The 18674-nt window shown below is 51.3% G+C and overlaps 1 protein-coding gene across 1 annotated transcript in view; it reads left to right on the top strand.

Moving 5' to 3' along the window:
• Positions 1–18674, top strand: part of selenos (selenoprotein S) — a 43902-nt gene that overhangs the window by 9933 nt on the left and 15295 nt on the right. Inside the window, exons 2-5 of the mRNA XM_072468811.1 lie at positions 4735–4878; positions 10484–10590; positions 11181–11270; positions 11396–11459. Coding sequence (XP_072324912.1) covers positions 4735–4878; positions 10484–10590; positions 11181–11270; positions 11396–11459 — 405 coding nt within the window. The remainder of the gene's footprint in view (positions 1–4734; positions 4879–10483; positions 10591–11180; positions 11271–11395; positions 11460–18674) is intronic.

Here is an 18674-nt window from a genome sequence, read left to right as displayed (position 1 = left end):
ATCCATGTCTCCGAAATGGCCGCAACATCGAAGTCCCAGGTACCAACCCATGCCGCAAGTTCGCCCACCTTATTCCGGATGCTCCTGGCATTGAAGAAGACACATTTTAAACCACCTTCCTGCCTGCCGGTACACTCCTGCAACTTTGAAACCTTACTCATGACCCCACTACTCTCAACCTCCTGTATACTGGAGCTACAATTCAGGTTCCCAAGCCCCTGCTGAACTAGTTTAAACCCTCCGAAGAGCATTAGCAAATTTCCCCGCCAGGATATTGGTACCCCCTCTGGTCCAGGTGTAGACCATCCAGTTTGTAGAGGTCCCACCGTCCCCAGAATGAGCCCCAATTATCCATAAATCTGAAACCCTCCCTCCTGCACCATCCCTGTAGCCACGTGTTCAACTCCTCTCTCTCCCTATTCCTCGTCTTGCTATCACGTGGCACGGGTAACAACCCAGAGATAATAACTCTGTCCTAGATCTAAGTTTCCACCCTAGTTCCCTGAATTCCTGCCTTACATCCCTATCCCTTTTCCTACCTATGTCGTTGGTACCTATGTGGACCACGGCTTGGGGCTGCTCCCCCTCCCCCTTAAGGATCCCGAAAACACGATCCGAGACATCACGCATCCTGGCACCTGGGAGGCAACACACCAACTGCGAGTCTCTCTCTTTCCCACAGAATCTCCTATCTACCCCCTAACGATGGAGTCTCCAATGACTAATGCTCTACTCCTCTCCCCCCTTCCCTTCTGAGCAACAGGGACAGACTCTGTGCCAAAGACCTGTACCCCATGACTTACCCCTGGTAAGTTTCCCCCCCCCCCCCAACAGTATCCAAAGCAGTATACTTGTTACTAAGGGGAACGACCACAGGGGATCCCTGTACTGACTGCTTCCTCCCAGCCCCTCTCACCGTCACCTATCTATCTTTATTCTTTGGAATGTTGACCTCAGTCATTTCCAATAAAGAACCGAGCGGAATCTTGTGAAATGTGCAGGGACAAAGCAGTCTGGGGGGTAGGTGGGGAAGAAGTCTAAATCCCCAAGTGCAAACTTTACTGACCTGCAATTTTCCTTGTGGATTGCTCACAGCAGCATTCAGGAGAGATATGTTCGGAATCCTTGGGAGACCCCAGCCTAGGACTGGAGACTTGGGTAGGGGTGTTGAGGGTGATCTGGGAATCCAGGCTGTGGGGGGAAGTGAGCATCCCTGTTTTGGGGCAGGGAGTGTGGGCATCCGTGCTTTGGGGGGACGGGAGTGGGCATCCCTGCTTCTGGAGCGGGGAAGTGGGCATGCCTGCTTTTGGAGGGGTGGGGGGGGAGAGAGAAGTGGGCGTCTCTGCTTTGGGGGGGAGGGGGAAGTGTGCATCCCTGCTTTTGGGGGCGCAGTGGGCATCCCTGCTTTGGGGGGGGGGGGAGAAGAGAGTGGGGATCCCAGCTTTTTTTTGGGGGGGGGGGAAGTGTTGCTTTGTGGGGGAAGGGAGTGGGGAACCCTGCTTTTGGGGGTGGGGGAGGTGGGGATCCCTGCTTTGGGAGGGGCAGTGGGCATCCCTGCTTTGGGGGAGGGGGGGAAGTGGGGCATCCCTGCTTTGGGGGTGGGGGAAGTGGGCTTCCCTGCTTTGGGGGTGGGGGGGGAAGTGGGCATCCTGCTTTGGGGGCGGGGGGGAAGTGGGCATCCCTGCATTTGGGGAGGGGAGGAGGAAGTAGGCATCCCTGCTTTGGGAGTGGAATTGGGCACCCCTACTTTTGAGGGGGGGGGGAGTGGGCATCCCTGCTTTGGGGGGGAGTGGGCATCCCTGCTTTGGGGGGAGTGGGCATCCCTGCTTTGGGGGGAGTGGGCATCCCTGCTTTGGGGGCGGAATTGGGCACCCCTACTTTGGGGGGGGGAGTGGGCATCCCTGCTTTGGGGGGGGGGAGTGGGCATCCCTGCTTTTGGGGGGGAGGGGAGTGGCATCCCTGCTTTGGGAGGGGGGGGGAGTGGGCATCCCTGCTTTCGGGGGGGGAGTGGGCATCCCTGCTTTGGGGGGGGGAGTGGGCATCCCTGCTTTTTGGGGGGGGGGGGAGTGGGCATCCCTGCTTTGGGGGGGGGGAAGTGGGCATCCTGCTTTGGGGGGGGGAGTGGGCATCCCTGCTTTGGGGGGAGTGAGTGGGCATCCCTGCTTTGGGGGGTGAGTGGGCATCCCTGCTTTAGGGGGGGGAGTGGGCAGCCGCTGCCTTTAGGGCGGGGGAGTGGGCAGCCCTGCTTTGGGGGGGGGGAGTAGGAATCCCTGCTTGGGGGGGGGGGGTTGGAGGAAGAGTGGGGATCCCTGCTTTTGAGGGGGGAGGAGAGAGAGTAGGCATCCCTGCAACAGGGGGTTGGAAGAGAGTGGGCATCCCTGTTTGGGGGATTGGAAGAGTGGGCATCCCTGCTTTTGCTGAGGGAGTGGGGGTGGAAGAGAGTGGGCAACCCTGCTTTTGGGGGGGGGGTGGAAGAGAGTGGGCATCTCTGCTTTTGTGAGTGGGGAAGAGAATGAGCATCCCTGCTTTTTTTTTTTGGGGGGGGAAGAGAAAGGGCATCCCTGCTTTTGGGGGGGGGGGGTTGGAAGAGAGTAGGCATCCCTACTTTTTTGGGGGGGTTTGGAAGAGAGTGGGCATCCCTGCTTTTGGTGGGGGGGTTGGAAGAGAGTAGGCATCCCTGCTTTTTTGGGGGGGTTGGAAGAGAGTGGGCAACCCTGCTTTTGGGGGGGGGGGTGGAAGAGAGTGGGCATCTCTGCTTTTGTGAGTGGGGAAGAGAATGAGCATCCCTGCTTTTTTTTTGGGGGGGGGGAAGAGAAAGGGCATCCCTGCTTTTGGGGGGGGGGGGTTGGAAGAGAGTAGGCATCCCTACTTTTTGGGGGGGTTTGGAAGAGAGTGGGCATCCCTGCTTTTGGTGGGGGAGTTGGAAGAGAGTAGGCATCCCTGCTTTTTTGGGGGGGTTGGAAGAGAGTGGGCATCCCTGTTTTTGGGGGGGGATTGGAAGAGAGTGGGCATCCCTGCTTTTGGGGGGGGGAGTGGGCACGCCTGCTTTGGGGGGGAGTGGGCATCCCTGCTTTTGGGGGGGGGAGTGGGCATCCCTGCTTTGGCGGGGGGGGGGAGTGGGCATCCCTGCTTTTGGGGGGGGAGTGGGCATCCCTGCTTTTGGGGGGGGAGTGGGCATCCCTGCTTTGGGGGGGGAGTGGGCATCCCTGCTTTAGGGGGGGGGTGGGCATCCCTGCTTTAGGGGGGGGGGGGAGTGGGCAGCCCTACTTTAGGGGGGGGGGAGTGGGCATCCCTGCTTTGGGGGGGGAGTGGGCATCCTTGCTTTGGGGGGGGGAGTGGGCATCCCTGCTTTGGGGGCGGAATTGGGCACCCCTACTTTTGGGGGGGGGGGAAGTGGGCATCCCTGCTTTTGGGGGGGGGAAGTGGGCATCCCTGCTTTGGGGGGGGGGGGGGAGTGGGCAGCCCTGCTTTGGGGGGGGGAGTGGGCAGCCCTGCTTTGGGGGGGGGAGTGGGCAGCCCTGCTTTAGGGGGGGGGAGGTGGGCAGCCCTGCTTTGGGGGAGGGGAGTAGGCATCCGTGCTTTAGGGGGGGGGGGGGAGTGGGCATCCCTGCTTTGGGGGGGGGGGGGGAGTGGGCATCCCTGCTTTAGGGGGGGGAGTGGGCAGCCCTGCTTTAGGGGGGGGGGAAGTAGGAATCCCTGCTTGGGGGGGTGGAGAAAGAGTGGGGATCCCTGCTTTTGAGGGGGGAGGAGAGTAGGCATCCCTGCAACAGGGGGTTGGAAGAGAGTGGGCATCCCTGTTTGGGGGATTGGAAGAGTGGGCATCCCTGCTTTTGGTGAGGGAGTGGGGGTGGAAGAGAGTGGGCAACCCTGCTTTTGGGGGGGTGGGTGGAAGAGAGTGGGTATCTCTGCTTTTGTGAGTGGGGAAGAGAATGAGCATCCCTGCTTTTTTTTTGGGGGGGGGGAAGAGAAAGGGCATCCCTGCTTTTGGGGGGGGGTGAGGGGGGGGTTGGAAGAGAGTAGGCATCCCTACGTTTTTGGGGGGGTTTGGAAGAGAGTGGGCATCCCTGCTTTTGGTGGGGGGGTTGGAAGAGAGTAGGCATCCCTGCTTTTTTGGGGGGGTTGGAAGAGAGTGGGCATCCCTGTTTTTGGGGGGGGGGATTGGAAGAGAGTGGGCATCCCTGCTTTTGGGGGGGGTTGGAAGAGAGTGGGCATCCCTGCTTTTGTGGGGGGGGGGGTTGGAAGAGAAAGGGCATACCTGCTTTTGTGGGGGGGGTTGGAAGAGAGTGAGCGTCCCTGCTTTTTTGGGGAGGGGAGGGGGGTTGGAAGAGAGTGGGCATCCCTGCTTTCGGGGGGGTGGCTTAGCACTCCTGCGGCACTGAGGACCCGCGTTCAAATCCTGGCCCTGGGTCACTGTCCATGTGGAGTTTGCACATTCTCCCCGTGTTTGCGTGGGGCCCACCCCCACAACCCAAAGATGTGCAGGCTAGGTGGATTGGCCACGCTAAATTGCCCCTTAATTGGGGAAATAATAACTGGCAACTCTAAAGTTTAAAGTTGAGAAACTAAGAGGTCTCGAGAGGGAGCAGGAACCCTGGCTGCTTTGCCTCTTCCATCTGCTTTGAACATACAGACTGGGCCACGAGAGCTGTAATGTGCAGCCCGAGCTGGAGTATTTGTGCTGGTTATTTTCACAGCTGTATCGAGTGTCCGCAGTTGATTCTCTTTTTCTTCCAGCTGCGCAGGTGTTGCACATCTTGTCTGAATATGGCTGGTACATCCTCTTCAGCTCCATTGCCATCTACTTTGTCCTGCAGAGAATCAACGGGATGCTGCAGTCAAGAAGCCACAAGCGGACACAGGCCTCGGAGGCCCAGCTTGGTACCGACTTTGTCTTATTTACATTTTCGAATGAACTTTGCTTTTGTTAGCTCCTCATCTCTGAATGTGTTTTTAACTTGTCATTTGATCAGTGATTTAATCAGTGAAATAATTGGGTATCAATCTCGCACTTTTTTGAATTATTTTATGAATTTGTAGCTTTCAAATTTGGATGAGCAGAATTGGGAGGAACTAGTGGTAATGTCAATGGACTAGTAATCCTCTAGGCCCAGGCTAATGCTTTGGGGATGTGGGTTCAAATTCCACCACGCCAGCTGGTTGATACTCTAATGCTCATCACCAAACCATTGCCGATTGTCAGAAAAAACTCTTTGGTTAACTCGTGTCCTTTAGTGAAGGAAATCTGCCGTCCTTGCCTGGTCTGTGATTCCAGACCCACAGCCACATGCTGGAATCTTAACGGCTCTCTGAAATAGCCTGGCAAGCCACTCAGTTGTATCAAACACTACAAAGGCTAAAAGGAATGAAACTGGGTGGACTACCCAGCTTCAAACTAGGCACCGAAAATGACAATTGAAAAGCCAGCCGTGTCGACCCTGCAAAGATCTGCTTGCTAATGTCTGGGAGCTTGTTCCAAAATTGGGAGAATTGTCTCTCGGACTAGTCGAGGTGGCACAGTGTTTAGCACTGCTGCCTCTCAGCTCTAGGGACCCGGGCTCAATTCTGGCCTTGGGTGACTGTCGTCTGGAGTTTGCATGATCTTTCCCAGCCTGCGTGAATTTCCCCCGGGTGCTCCGGTTTCCTCCCACAGTCCAAAGATGTGCAGGTTAGGTGGATTAGCCTTGATAATATTGTCCCTTTGTGTCCAGGGATGTGCAAGTTAGGGGAGGTTATGGGGTTACGGGGATAGGGTAGGGGAGTGGGCCTAGCTAGGGTGCTCCTTTGGTGGGTCAATGCAGACACAATGGGCCGAATGGCCTCCTTCTGGACTGTAGAGGTTCTCGTTGAGCAACAGCCTGACATTGTGAGACTCACAGAATCAATGTCCCAGACGCCACCATCCCTGGGCATGTCCTGTCTCATTGACAGGGCAGACCCTCCAGAGGTGGTGGAACAGTGGTATACAGTCAGGGGAGAGATCATCAACTCTGGACCCCATGATGTTTCATAGCACCATAGTCAAACATGGGCATGGAAACTTCCTTCTGATTTTCTGATTACCAACGCCCCACTCCCTCAGCTGATGAATAAATACTTCTCCATGTTGAACACCAAATTGGAAGCACTGGGGGTGACAATTTCACAGAATGTATTCTGGGTCAGGGACTTCAATATCCATCACCATGAGCGTCTCGGTAGCACCACCACAGACCGAGCTGGCCGGGTCCTAAAGGACATAGCTGCTAGACTGGGACTGCAGCAGGTGGTGAAGAAACCAACAGGAGGGAAAAACGTACGTGACCTCATCCTCACCAACCTGCCTGTTGCAGATGCAACTGTCCATGACCACCGCACAGTCCTTGTGGTATCCTTTGGTGCGACCACAGCTGGAGTACTGTGCAGTTCTGGTCCCCACATTATAGGAAGGATGTGATTGCAGTGGAAGGGGATGCAGAGGAGCTTCACCAGGTTGCTGCCTGAGATGGAACCTTTAAGTTATGAAGAGAGGTTGGATAGGCTTGGATTGTTTTCATTGGAGCAGAGAAGACTGAAGGGTGACCTGAATGAGGTGCACAAGGTTATGAGGGGCTTGGGCAGAGTAGATAGGGAGCAGCTGTTCACCTTAGTTGAAGGGTCACTCATGACAGGGCATGAGTGCAAGGTGAGACACAGGAAATTTAGGGGGGGGATGTGAGGAAAATCCTTTTTACCTAGAGTGCCGTGACGGTCTGGAATGCACTGCCTGGGAGGGTGGTAGAGGCGAGTTGCCTCACATCCTTTAAAAGGTACCTGGATGAGCACTTGGCACATCTTACCATTCAAACCGAAAGAAATTAATTCTGAGCGGGAGCCAATATACTACAAGAAGAAATATAAAGGCACGGGAATATGGGATTGAAACAAGGAAACACAAACAAGGAGACAAAGAGTGAGAGAAGGGTTTATTTCCTATCACTGCACTTCCATAGTCACCGAACACAGAAAAGGCCCTTCGGCCATTGCGTCATGGCAGTAAAAGACAGTGACCTATTTTAATCCCATTTTCCAGCACTCCTCTCTGCTCTTATGCGCTATGTCTTAGAACATAGAACATTACAGCGCAGTACAGGCCCTTCGACCCTCGATGTTGCGCCGACCTGTGAAACCACTCTAAAGCCCATCTATACTATTCCCTTATCGTCCATATGTTTATCCAATGACCATTTGAATGCCCTTAGTGTTGGCGAGTCCACTTCTGCTGCAGGCAGGGCATTCCACACCTTTACTACTCTCTGAGTAAAGAACCTACCTCTGACATCTGTCTTATATCTATCTCCCCTCAATTTAAAGCTATGTCCCCTCGTGCTAGACATCATCCGAGGAAAAAGGCTCTCACTGTCCACCCTATCTAATCCTCTGATCATCTTGTATGCCTCAATTAAGTCACCTCTTAACCTTCTTCTCTCTAACGAAAACAGCCCCAAGTCCCTCAGCCTTCCCTCAGAAGATCTTCCCTCCATACCAGGCAACATTCTGGTAAATCTCCTCTGCACCCTTTCCAATGCTTCCACATCCTTCCTATAATGCGGCGACCAGGATTGCATGCACCAGAGTTTTGTACAGCTGCAATATGACCTCATGGCTCCGAAACTCAATCCCTCTACCAATAAAAGCTAACACACCGTACACCTTCTTAACAACCCTCTCAACCTGGGTGGCAACTTTCAGGGATCTATGTGGACACCGAGATCTCTCTGCTCATCCACACTATCAAGAATCTTACCATTAGCCCAGTACTCTGTCTTCCTGTTATTCCTTCCAAAATGAATCACCTCACACTTTTCTGCATTAAACTCCATTTGCCACCTCTCAGCCCAGCGCTGCAGCTTATTTATGTCCCACTGTAACTTGTAACATCCTTTCGCACTGTCCACAACCCCACTGACTTTAGTGTCATCTACAAATTTACTCACCCATCCTTCTACGCCCTCCTCCAGGTCATTTATAAAAATGACAAACAGCAGTGGCCCCAAAACTGATCCTTGTGGTACACCACTGGTAACTGGACTCCAGTCTGATCATTTTCCATCAACCACCACACTTTGTCTTCTTCCAGCTAGCCAATTTCTGATCCAAACTGCTAAATCACCCTGAATCCCATGCCTCTGTATTTTCTGCAGTAGCCTACCGTGGGGAACCTTATCAAACGCTTTACTGAAATCCATATACACCACATCAACTGCTTTACCCTCATCCACCTGTTTGGTCACCTTCTCAAAGAACTCAATAATGTTCATGAGGCACGACCTACCCTTCACGAAACCGTGTTGACTATCCCTAATCAAATTATTCCTTTCCAGATGATTATACCTCCTATCTCTTCTAAACCTTGCCAAGCCTTTGCCCGCAACAGAAGTAAGGCTCACTGGTCTATAGTTACCGGGGTTGTATCTGCTCCCCTTCTTGGACAAGGGGACAACATTTGCTATCCTCGGTGTTATGGGCCAGGGTTTAACAACTCCAAAGTATATTATGGAGTCCACCTGACCTACAACCTTTATGTTGAATTTGGCTAAGACGAGCACAAGAGCCTGCCTTTCAGGTGTTATTCAACGGACTTCTTGGGTGCTTTTAATCAAAAAACAAACTAACTTTATTGTAAGAATTGAGTTAACGTTTGTATAAACGCACACAGCAAGAATTTTACCAACTACAAACATAACGACCTCACACAGCTACAGTAATCTAAGTATAACCATTAATGAATTCCCCCTTAACTGTTCCAATTCAATAACAAAATCCCTTTTCAAAGGCATGGCCCAGCACACTGCATTCTCACTGTCTTTAAGATTTGTTATTGATACTCTGTTCCCCTTCTCAAACAGCAAATTTGAATTCCTTCCAGAAACCAATTATCTCTTTTAAGTTACCAAGTATATGGAACACCTTTTAAAATGAAGACAGAGAAAAAACACTTGTTTCAACCTGTGCACTTCAAACCAGTCCAAAACTCAAAGCAAAAGTAAAAACTTAGAGCCACAGTCCAGCTCCACCCACACAATGACATCACTGAAGCCATGTGATAAGTCAAAAACCTTTCTTAAAGGGACACTCGCATGACACTTGGCTAATGAAGGAAATGTACCATATGCCTTCTTAACCACTTCATGCGACTGCCCTGCTTTCTTAAGGGAAAGCTGTACATGCACATCTGATCCTCGGTGCTTCCCAGGGTCTTGCCATTTATCATGTATTTTCCTTGCTTTGTTTGTCCTGCCCAACTGCATCATCTCACACTTATCCGGATTGAATTCTATTTGCCACATCAGCCCACCTGACCAGCCCATCTGTATCCAGCTAAAGCTACCCTCATTATTTACCCCCCCCCCCCCGCCAAATTTTCCTACCATCTGCGAACTTGCTGATCAATCCTCCTACATTCATGTCTATGTAATTTACTCCAACACTGATCCCTACGGGACCCCACTGGGCACAGGCCTCCAGTCAGAAAACCACTCCTTGACCACCACCCTCTGTTTCTTGCCACTGAGTTAATTCTGGATCCAATTTGCCAAATTTCCTTGGATCCCATTTACCTACGCTATCAGGCTCCCATGTGGGACCTTATCAAAAGCCTTGCTAAAACCCAAGTAGACTACGACAAATGCATTTCCCTCATCTACACATTTGGTCAGACATGACCTCCCCTTAACAAATCCATTCTGACCTTGATTAATCCCTGCCTCTCCAAATGCAGATTAATCCTGTCGCTCAGAATTGCTCCCATCAGTTTCCCAACACTGAGGTTAGACTGGCAGGCCTGCAGTTTCCTGGTTTTTCCCTTCTTCCCTTCTTGAATAATGGTACCACATTGGCTATCATCCAACCTTCCGGCATGCCTCCTGTGGCTAGGGATGAATTGTTGTGACAGTTTAGGTAGAGCAGGAAGAATCTTCTGTAATTAAAAACAGAAAATGCTGGATAAACTCAGCAGGTCTGTCAGCATCTGTGGAGAGAGTAAGAGTTAACGTTTCGAGTCGGTTGGACTCCTGAGAGTGACAGAAAAACTGAGATATCTTCAAAACCCAATGATTTCCACCCTTTTTATGTTTTCCAATTTTTTTTTTCCCTTTTGGACTTTTCCTTATAATTAGGCCTTCATTCTACGGTGGATGGCAGTGACCAATATGGACTTCAAAATATGGCAGAGAATTCACTAACCAATTGGAACTGGGGTGAAGAGGGAGGCTTAAAAAACTATTTGGATGAATGAATCAAAAATCATCTTCATTCCTCATCTTCAATTATCTTTTGATCTTGTTTAAAGATACCAGAAATGACTTGTTCCTCAGACTTTGTTGTTTGTTTGATAGAGGATCATTAACACTTTAAATGTAAAGTCTTAGAAGAAAATGTTGCTTGAGGAAAAACTGAAGGTACGTTGTTTGAAGCAATTTCTTCTTGTGTGCAGCTTATTGAAGTGTTTACTTCTCTTTGAGATTAGAACCATCATTAATTCTGAGGAGGCAGGAAGCAATGGATGCTGCTCGTCATCGGATGCAGCAGGAGCTGGATGAACAGGCAGCAAAGTACAGAGAGAAGCAGAAAGAGGTAAGGGTGCAGTGAATCAGCTAGGAACAGATGTTTAAAATTACTGGCCTGGTACGGGTAGATGATTGGGAGTTCAGTCGAAGGAAGCACAATTTCAAAATTTACCAAAGATACAAAAGAGTTTGGACTGGCAGAAAGGTTAGGAACCAGTGGGCCGACATTCCAGAAGATTATTTGGATAACCGGGGAAAAGCTGAAGTTTGTTTAACAGCGAGTCGTTATGCTCTGGCATGTCGAAACGTACGGCCTGAAAGGCTAGTGGCAGCAAAATCAATTCTGACTTTCAAAAGCGGCGTTATGAAGAGTTTTAAGTTAAGGGAATGGACATACAGGAGTAAAATGGCCGAAGCAGATTAATGTGGATCAGTGTGAGATTTTTGAAAGGAATACCAGGAGTGGGAGTGTGCTCTCAATGGGAAGATCGTAGAGGTTGTGGAGAAGCTGAAAGATTCGGTCAGAGTGCAGATCAAGACGGGCATTCAAATCACATTTATTGTTTCAGAAATAGGGGCAAAAGGTACAAGAGTAATGAAGAATTTACCGGTGTAATGCCATGGTGATTGTGTGAAGTTATTGTTGTTACAATGCAGATTGAAGAAGAGAAGAGGAGGGAGAAAATTGAAGCGTGGGAGAATATGCAAGAAGGAAAGAGCACCCGGAAGTGGACAAGCCTGCATCCTGTAATGTGATCTTGTTATATTTTGTTGTTATTTATGAATAAGATGTTTATAATGATCGCTCGTCTAATCCGGGTTAGCTGTGTTTATACAACACGACTAATTGTTTTATTTTTGTTTAACATCAGGAGTCAGAATCCAATACACCGAATGCAGCAAAGGCCAAATCTGACAAGAAGAACCTGAGAAGCGGTAAGTGCTCACGGTCATCAACCAATTGTTCACAGTAATAATAATAATTACCTGTTATTATTGTCACAAGTAGGCTTACATTACACTGCAATGAAGTTATTGTGAAAATCCCCTGGTCAATGTGTTCAGGAAAAAAGAACAAATAAATTTAAAGTCGCTGCACTGGAACAAAATATTACCAGTACATCCGCTTAAATTGGCATAGAGCTGCTGAACAGCTCCCAAGTTATGAATAACAGTGTTACCTCAGGCTATGGGATACCAGTTGTAAAAGGTGATGACATGGGTCAACTCTACTAGAGTATGATTTTAAAAAAATATATATTTTTATTCGACAGATTTTCACCAGAAGAAGAATAAAAATCCCTATAATATAAAAAATAATCCCACCCAAATCCAGGACCCCCCCCCCCCCCCCAACCCCTCCACCTCAGCAGTCAAAAGTGCATGATGAACAAACCCCAACAATTGTAGAACCCCTCTTTCGTCTCCTCAGCTCAAATGTCACCTTCTCCAGGGTCAAAAACTCCAGGTTTTCCCCCCCGCAACGACGAGGCACAGGGTGGAGATGCTGCCCTCCACCCCAACAAGAGAGGTGAAGGCTAAAACATCTGCCCCCGCACCCGCCCAACTCTGGCCGGTCCCACACCCTGATATGGCTTCTAAGGACCAGGCTCCACATCCACATGCAAAACCCCCGAGGTGCTACTGAACACTGTCCTCCAAAACTTTTCCAGCTTCGAGCAGGACCAAAACACATGAACAAGGTTTGAGAGGCTCCTTCCAAATGCTCACGGACATCCTCCACCCCCTCGAACAGTCGGCCCATCCTTGAATTTGTGACGTGTGCCCTATATACTACCTTCAGCTATGATGTGGAGATGCCGGCTTTGGACTGGGGTGAGCACAGTAGGAAGTCTTACAACACCAGGTTAAAGTCCAACAGGTTTGTAAGGAGTCACTAGCTTTTGGAGCACAGCTCCTTCATGTTGTAAGACTTTTTACTGTGCCTTCAGCTAGATCAGCCTCAACCTCATACACAAAGCCGAGGCATTCATGCTCCACAGCACCTTGCACCACAGTCCCTCTTCCAGTGACCCTCCCTCCTTCCACTTTGCCTTAATCCCCTCCATGGACACCCTATCCTCCTCCAGGATCCTCCCTTAGATCACTGAAGAAAAACCCTTCTCCAGCCCTCCCGCTGACAGCACCGCCTCCAGTAACGAAGAGGCTGATGCTATTGGGATAGTCGGGAAAACCTTTCTTGCAATGTCCCGACCCTACAAGTACCTAAACCCTTTGCCCTGCGCCAACCCATACTTCTCTCCTAACTCCTATAGGCTTGCGAATCACCCCAAGGAACAAATAGTTCATTTCCTTAATCCCCCTCTTGTCTCATCTCCGAAACCTTGCATCCCTCCTGACCGATCCCCAGCTTAAAATGTTGCCTAAACTGCCTCCAGATCTTCAATGTGGACACCCCCCACTGGACTCACCAAATATGTTTCTGGAGCCATCGGAAGCAGCTCCATTGCCAGTGCCTGCAACCCCGACCCCCTAAAAGAGCCCACCTCCAACTTTATGCACAGGGCCTCTGCCTCCTTGCTCCAAACCCGTACCTTCGCATTCCCTGCCCAATAATAATAATACAGCAAGTTTGGGAGGCCCAACCCTCCCTGCCTGTTGTCATCTCTGCAGAATCACCCTCCTAATCCTGGCCACCTTCCCCCAGTTGAACGAGGAGATCAGCTTGTCTGAAGACGGACTTTGATAAAAAGACTGGCAGGCACTGAAATATAAACAAGAATCGTGGCAAAACATTCATTTTAACTGCCTGCACCCACCCGCAACGACAGAGGGAGGTTGTCCCACCTCTACATATCGGCCTTCACACACTCCACTAATCTAGTGAAATTGTATTTACGGAGCCCTCCCCAATCTCGGGCCACCTGCATTCCCAAGTACCTAAAGTGGGTTGCCGCTGAACAGAATGGCAGCCCCCGCCCCTACTTCTGGTGGGGAGACCATAAAATACTCGCTCTTGCCTAAATTCAGTTTGTACCCCGAGAATGTCCCAGCTCTCTGAAGCAACTCCGTTTTACTCCCCATCAGTGTGCTCAGTTCCGAGATAAACAGCAGATCGTTGGCGTTCCACCCACCCCCTCACTATCGCCTTCCACAGTTCCAAGCTCCTTAGCGCAATGGCCAAGGGCTCTCTAGCCAATGCAAACAATGGGGGGGGGCTTGGGGCATCCCTGTCTCGTACCCCGGTGCAGTGCAAAGTACCGCGTGTTCATGCTGTTAGTGCAAACACTCGTCATTGTTTCATAGAATTTACAGTGCAGAAGGAGGCCATTCGGCCCATCGAGTCTGCACCAGCTCTTGGAAAGAGCACCCTACCCAAGGTCCACACCTCCACCCTATCCCCATAACCCAGTAACCCCACCCAACACTAAGGGCAATTTTGAACACTAAGGGCAATTTTAGCATGGCCAATCCACCTAACCTGTACATCTTTGGACTGTGGGAGGAAACCGGAGCACCCGGAGGAAACCCACGCACACACTGGGAGGATGTGCAGACTCCACACAGTCAGTGACCCAAGCAGGAATCGAACCTGGGATCCTGGAGCTGTGAAGCAATTGTGCTGCCCCACAATGCTACCGTGCTGCCCCACAATGCTACCGTGCTGCCCCACAATGCTACCGTGCTGCCCCACAATGCTACCGTGCTGCCCCACAATGCTACCGTGCTGCCCCACAATGCTACCGTGCTGCCCCACAATGCTACCGTGCTGCCCCACAATGCTACCGTGCTGCCCCACAATGCTACCGTGCTGCCCCACAATGCTACCGTGCTGCCCCACAATGCTACCGTGCTGCCCCACAATGCTACCGTGCTGCCCCACAATGCTACCGTGCTGCCCCACAATGCTACCGTGCTGCCCCACAATGCTACCGTGCTGCCCCACAATGCTACCGTGCTGCCCCACAATGCTACCGTGCTGCCCCACAATGCTACCGTGCTGCCCCACAATGCTACCGTGCTGCCCCACAATGCTACCGTGCTGCCCCACAATGCTACCGTGCTGCCCCACAATGCTACCGTGCTGCCCCACAATGCTACCGTGCTGCCCCATTGATTCCTTATACAACAGCCGCACCCACGCCACAAACCTCGGCTCAATTCCAAATCTTTCCAATGCCACCATCAAGTAATCCCACTGTCTGATTGAACACCTCCTCTGCGTCCAGTGCCACTACCACTTGCATCTCCTTTCACTCCACCGGCGACAAAATCACATTCAACAACTTCCTTGCGTTCAAGAACAACTACCTGCCCTTCAGGAACCCCGGCTGGCCCTCCCCAATCACCATCGGGAGACACCCCTCCAACCTCCTTGACAGCAACACCTTTGCCACTATCTTGGCATCTACATTCAGTAGAGATATGGGCCTGTAGACTCGCACTCCACCGGGTCCTTATTCTTCTTTAGCAGCAACGAAATCAAAGCTTGTCCCATCATTTGAGGCAAGACACCCCTACCTATCGCATCCTCAAGCATTCCCACCATCAACGGTGCCAACTTGTCCTTAAATTTCTTATAAAATTCAACTGGGAACCCATCAGGCTCTGCCGCCTACCCTGTCTGCATCCTCCCAATGGCCTCCTTCACCTCCTGCTCCTCCACCTGCTCCTCCAACCTTGCTCTATCCTCCTCGCCTAGCCTTGGATACTCCAACCCATCCAGGAACTCCTCCCCTGGTGCCTCTGACCTATATCGGTCCCTATAAAACTCCTCAAATACTTTATTAACCTGCTCCGGGGCCACCACCAGCTTACCCACCTTATCCCGTAGCTGAACTATCCCCCTCTCTGCCATCTCCCTCTGGAGCTGGCTGGCCAGCATGTGCCCTGCCTTCTCCCTGTGCTCATAGATCTCCCCCCACACCCTTCTCAACTGGCTCACTGCTTTCCCTGTGGACAACTGGTTGAACCTCGCCTGCAACTCCTTCCTCTTGGTCAAGGGACCGTGTCCGGGTCCCCCGCATACCTCCCATCCACCTCCAGAATCTCCTCCATTAGTTTTTTTTCATTCCTCTCTCTCCTCCTTGTCCACCTTAGCTTTGAACAAAATCACCTCCCCCTCACTACCGCCTTCAGTCTCCCAAGTCACCTACTGCGAAACCTCCCCCGTGCAATTAAAGCCCACATATTCCTCGATCACCTTCCCAATTTTATCACAAGCTCCGGTCCGCGAACAACCCCACGTCTCATCTCCACTCCGGCCTCTGGGCCATCCCGTTGTCCAAAACCACATCCAACTAATGCAGAGCATGGTCTGAAATCACAATTGCTGAGTACTCCAACCTCCTAACCCCAGCCAAGAGCGCCTTCCCCATCATGAAACAGTCTATCCTCGAATGCACCTTGTGTAACGGGGAGAAAAACTAATACTCCTGTTCCCTCGGGTGCAAGTACCTCCAAGCGTCCGCTCCTCCATTCTCCCCCCTGAGCCCAGAGCCTTCGCCACCCCTTGACTGGGCCAGTGAGCGTGGCTGAGACTTGTCCACCTTCGGTTCCCGCACCACAATCCAATCCCCCTACACTATCAACTCATGAGTATCCAGTTCCGGGATGGCACCCAGCACCCTCTTCACAAACCCCACATCATCCCAATTGGGGCCATATTTTTTTTTAATGATCTTTATTGTCACAAGTAGGCTTACATTAACACTGTAATGAAGTTACTGTGAAAAGCCCCTAGTCGCCACATTCTGACGCCTATTTGGGTACACGGAGAATTCAGAATGTCCAAATTACCTAACAGCACATCTTTCTGGACTTGTGGGAGGAAACTGGAGCACCCGGAGGAAGCCCACGTAGACACGGGGAGAACGTGCAGATTCCCCACAGACAGTGACCCAAGCTGGGAATCGAACCTGGGACCCTGGCGCTGTGAAACAGCAGTGCTACCCACTGTGCCACCAACCTTTCCTCTAGCGCCCCCATCACTATCACTTACCTGCCCCCCTGATCCGCCACCATCTTCTCCATCTGAAACCTCATCCTCTTGCCCAATAATACCGCTACCCCCTGAGCCCTGCTATCGAACCCCGAATGGAAAACCTGACTCACCTAAGCCTCACCTGATCCCTCGCCCTCAGTTGGGTTTCCTGCAACATCAGCTCTTCGAGTTTGTAAAAGCCCTTGATCTCTTCATTGGCCCCCTAACCCCAACACGTTCCAGGCCACTATTCTGACCTGGGGTCTGCCACCCCTCCCCCAACCCTCCTAACCGCCATCATCTTGACCCCGGGCGTGCCCTTCAGTCCTGACCTGCCCCCATTCCTTTGTTACTATCGACCCTCCCCAGAATCCAGCCATCCACTTCCTCTTGCAAACACCTCTCCCAGTATCGATCTTTTCACACCTCCCAGGCCCATCTAACCTGTTCAATCAGGTTCCAATGACCGTGGTCCCTCGCCCCACCACATTCCCGTTCACTAGCCAACCTTCGCTTGCTAGTGTGGCGGCCACGCCCAGGCCGCTGTCCTCCCAATCCCCTCCCCATGACCCAGTCCCTGAAAACAAACCAACAAAACCAGAAAACCGCCATAACCTCAAAGCCCAATATTTTGTTTTATAAATTTTGAGTACCCAATTAATATTTTCCAATTAAGGGGCAATTTATCGTGGCCAATCCACCTACCCTGCACATCTTTGGGTTGTGGGGGCGAAACCCACACAAACATGGGGAGAATGCGCAAACGTCACACAAACAGTGACCCAGAGCCGGGATCGAACCTGGGACCTCGGCACGGTGAGACAGCAGCGCTAACCACTGCACCACCATGCTGCCCCCAAAGCCCAATATGATTGTAACCAACTACAACCTATAAACAAAGGTAAACTACCTCCTCCGTTCAACCAACCCGAAAGCCCAGCTGTTCCCCCACAAATACAGAACAAACAACAAACAAAAAGTGAGTTAAAGGCTCAGTCCCCATCCCCTCAGTCCAAGTCCCAATGTTAGTTCCTTCTCTCATTTCAGTCCCAGTCCTTCGGCCTCTACGAATGCCTCCATCGTCTCAAAGTCAAAGTTCCTCAAATTGTAGGCCACCCTAAGCTTCACTGGGTAGATCATGCCAAACCTCATGCCATTGCTACAGAGTCCACCTACTCGCCAGTTCCACTGTCAAGTCTTGGTATATTCGAATACCAACACACTCCCACTTCACCTCACACCTTCGCTTTGCTCAGCTCAGGACCTTCTCCTTAACGTGAAACTTATGGAAACATATTATAACTGCGTTGGTGGCTCGTTTGCTTTGGGCTTGAGTGATCAAAGTGCTGTGTCCAGCTCATATCATGAAGGTTCTTTCCTCCAACAGCTTTGTGAAGTACTCGGTCGGCCTGAGACCCTCCAACCCCTCAGGCAGGCCCACGATTCGTAAGTTCTGCCACCTCGACCTGTTCTCCAGGTCCTCCACCTTGGCTCTGAGCCCTTTGTCAGCCTCCGACACCCACCGCAGCTCCTCGCCCACTGAGGTGAACTGGTCACTCTGCTGGGACAGAGCCTCCTCCACCCACTACAACTTCTCTCCTTGCTCCTGTACCTCAGCTGATGTCTTTGACACTGCCGCCTTCACCAGGGCAATTGCCTTCTTCACCCACTCCTTCATAGTAGCCATCATCTCCTTCCGCAGCACCTCCATATGCTTCGTGAACTGCCTCTCGAATTCTCCGGCCATCACTTCCGAGTTTCCACTGTGAGGGGAGCAGCCCCACCCAGTGATCCAGCCTCTACCATCTTTCCTCCTGCCGAGCTCACCCGTTCACTCGACAGCGAACTATTGCTTGCCCCTTTCTTTCCAGCGGCCTTCTTCTGGGTCTTCGACATCCCACACTTTCCTTATACCTTCCTGCAACAGCTCGTTCAAAAACTGCCCCTTAAACTCTGCATTAAAATCCAAAAACCAGGGCCTCGATTAGGAGGTACCAAATGTGCAACCGCCGTCACCGAACGTCCACAAGAGTCTGATTCAACATTGAAACTCAATGTTTCTCTGCAGTGACTGTGATTGGACAGGTTTCTCTGCAGTGACTGTGATTGGACAGGTTTCTCTGCAGTGACTGTGATTGAACAGGTTTCTGTGCAGTGACTGTGATTGAACAGGTTTCTGTGCAGTGACTGTGATTGAATAAGTTTCT

Source organism: Scyliorhinus torazame, chromosome 12 (assembly GCF_047496885.1).
Source record: "Scyliorhinus torazame isolate Kashiwa2021f chromosome 12, sScyTor2.1, whole genome shotgun sequence".
NCBI classification, from domain to species: Eukaryota; Metazoa; Chordata; class Chondrichthyes; order Carcharhiniformes; family Scyliorhinidae; genus Scyliorhinus; species Scyliorhinus torazame.
The sequence above is the reverse complement of the archived record's forward strand: the minus strand, read 5'-3'. Positions and strand labels throughout refer to the sequence as shown.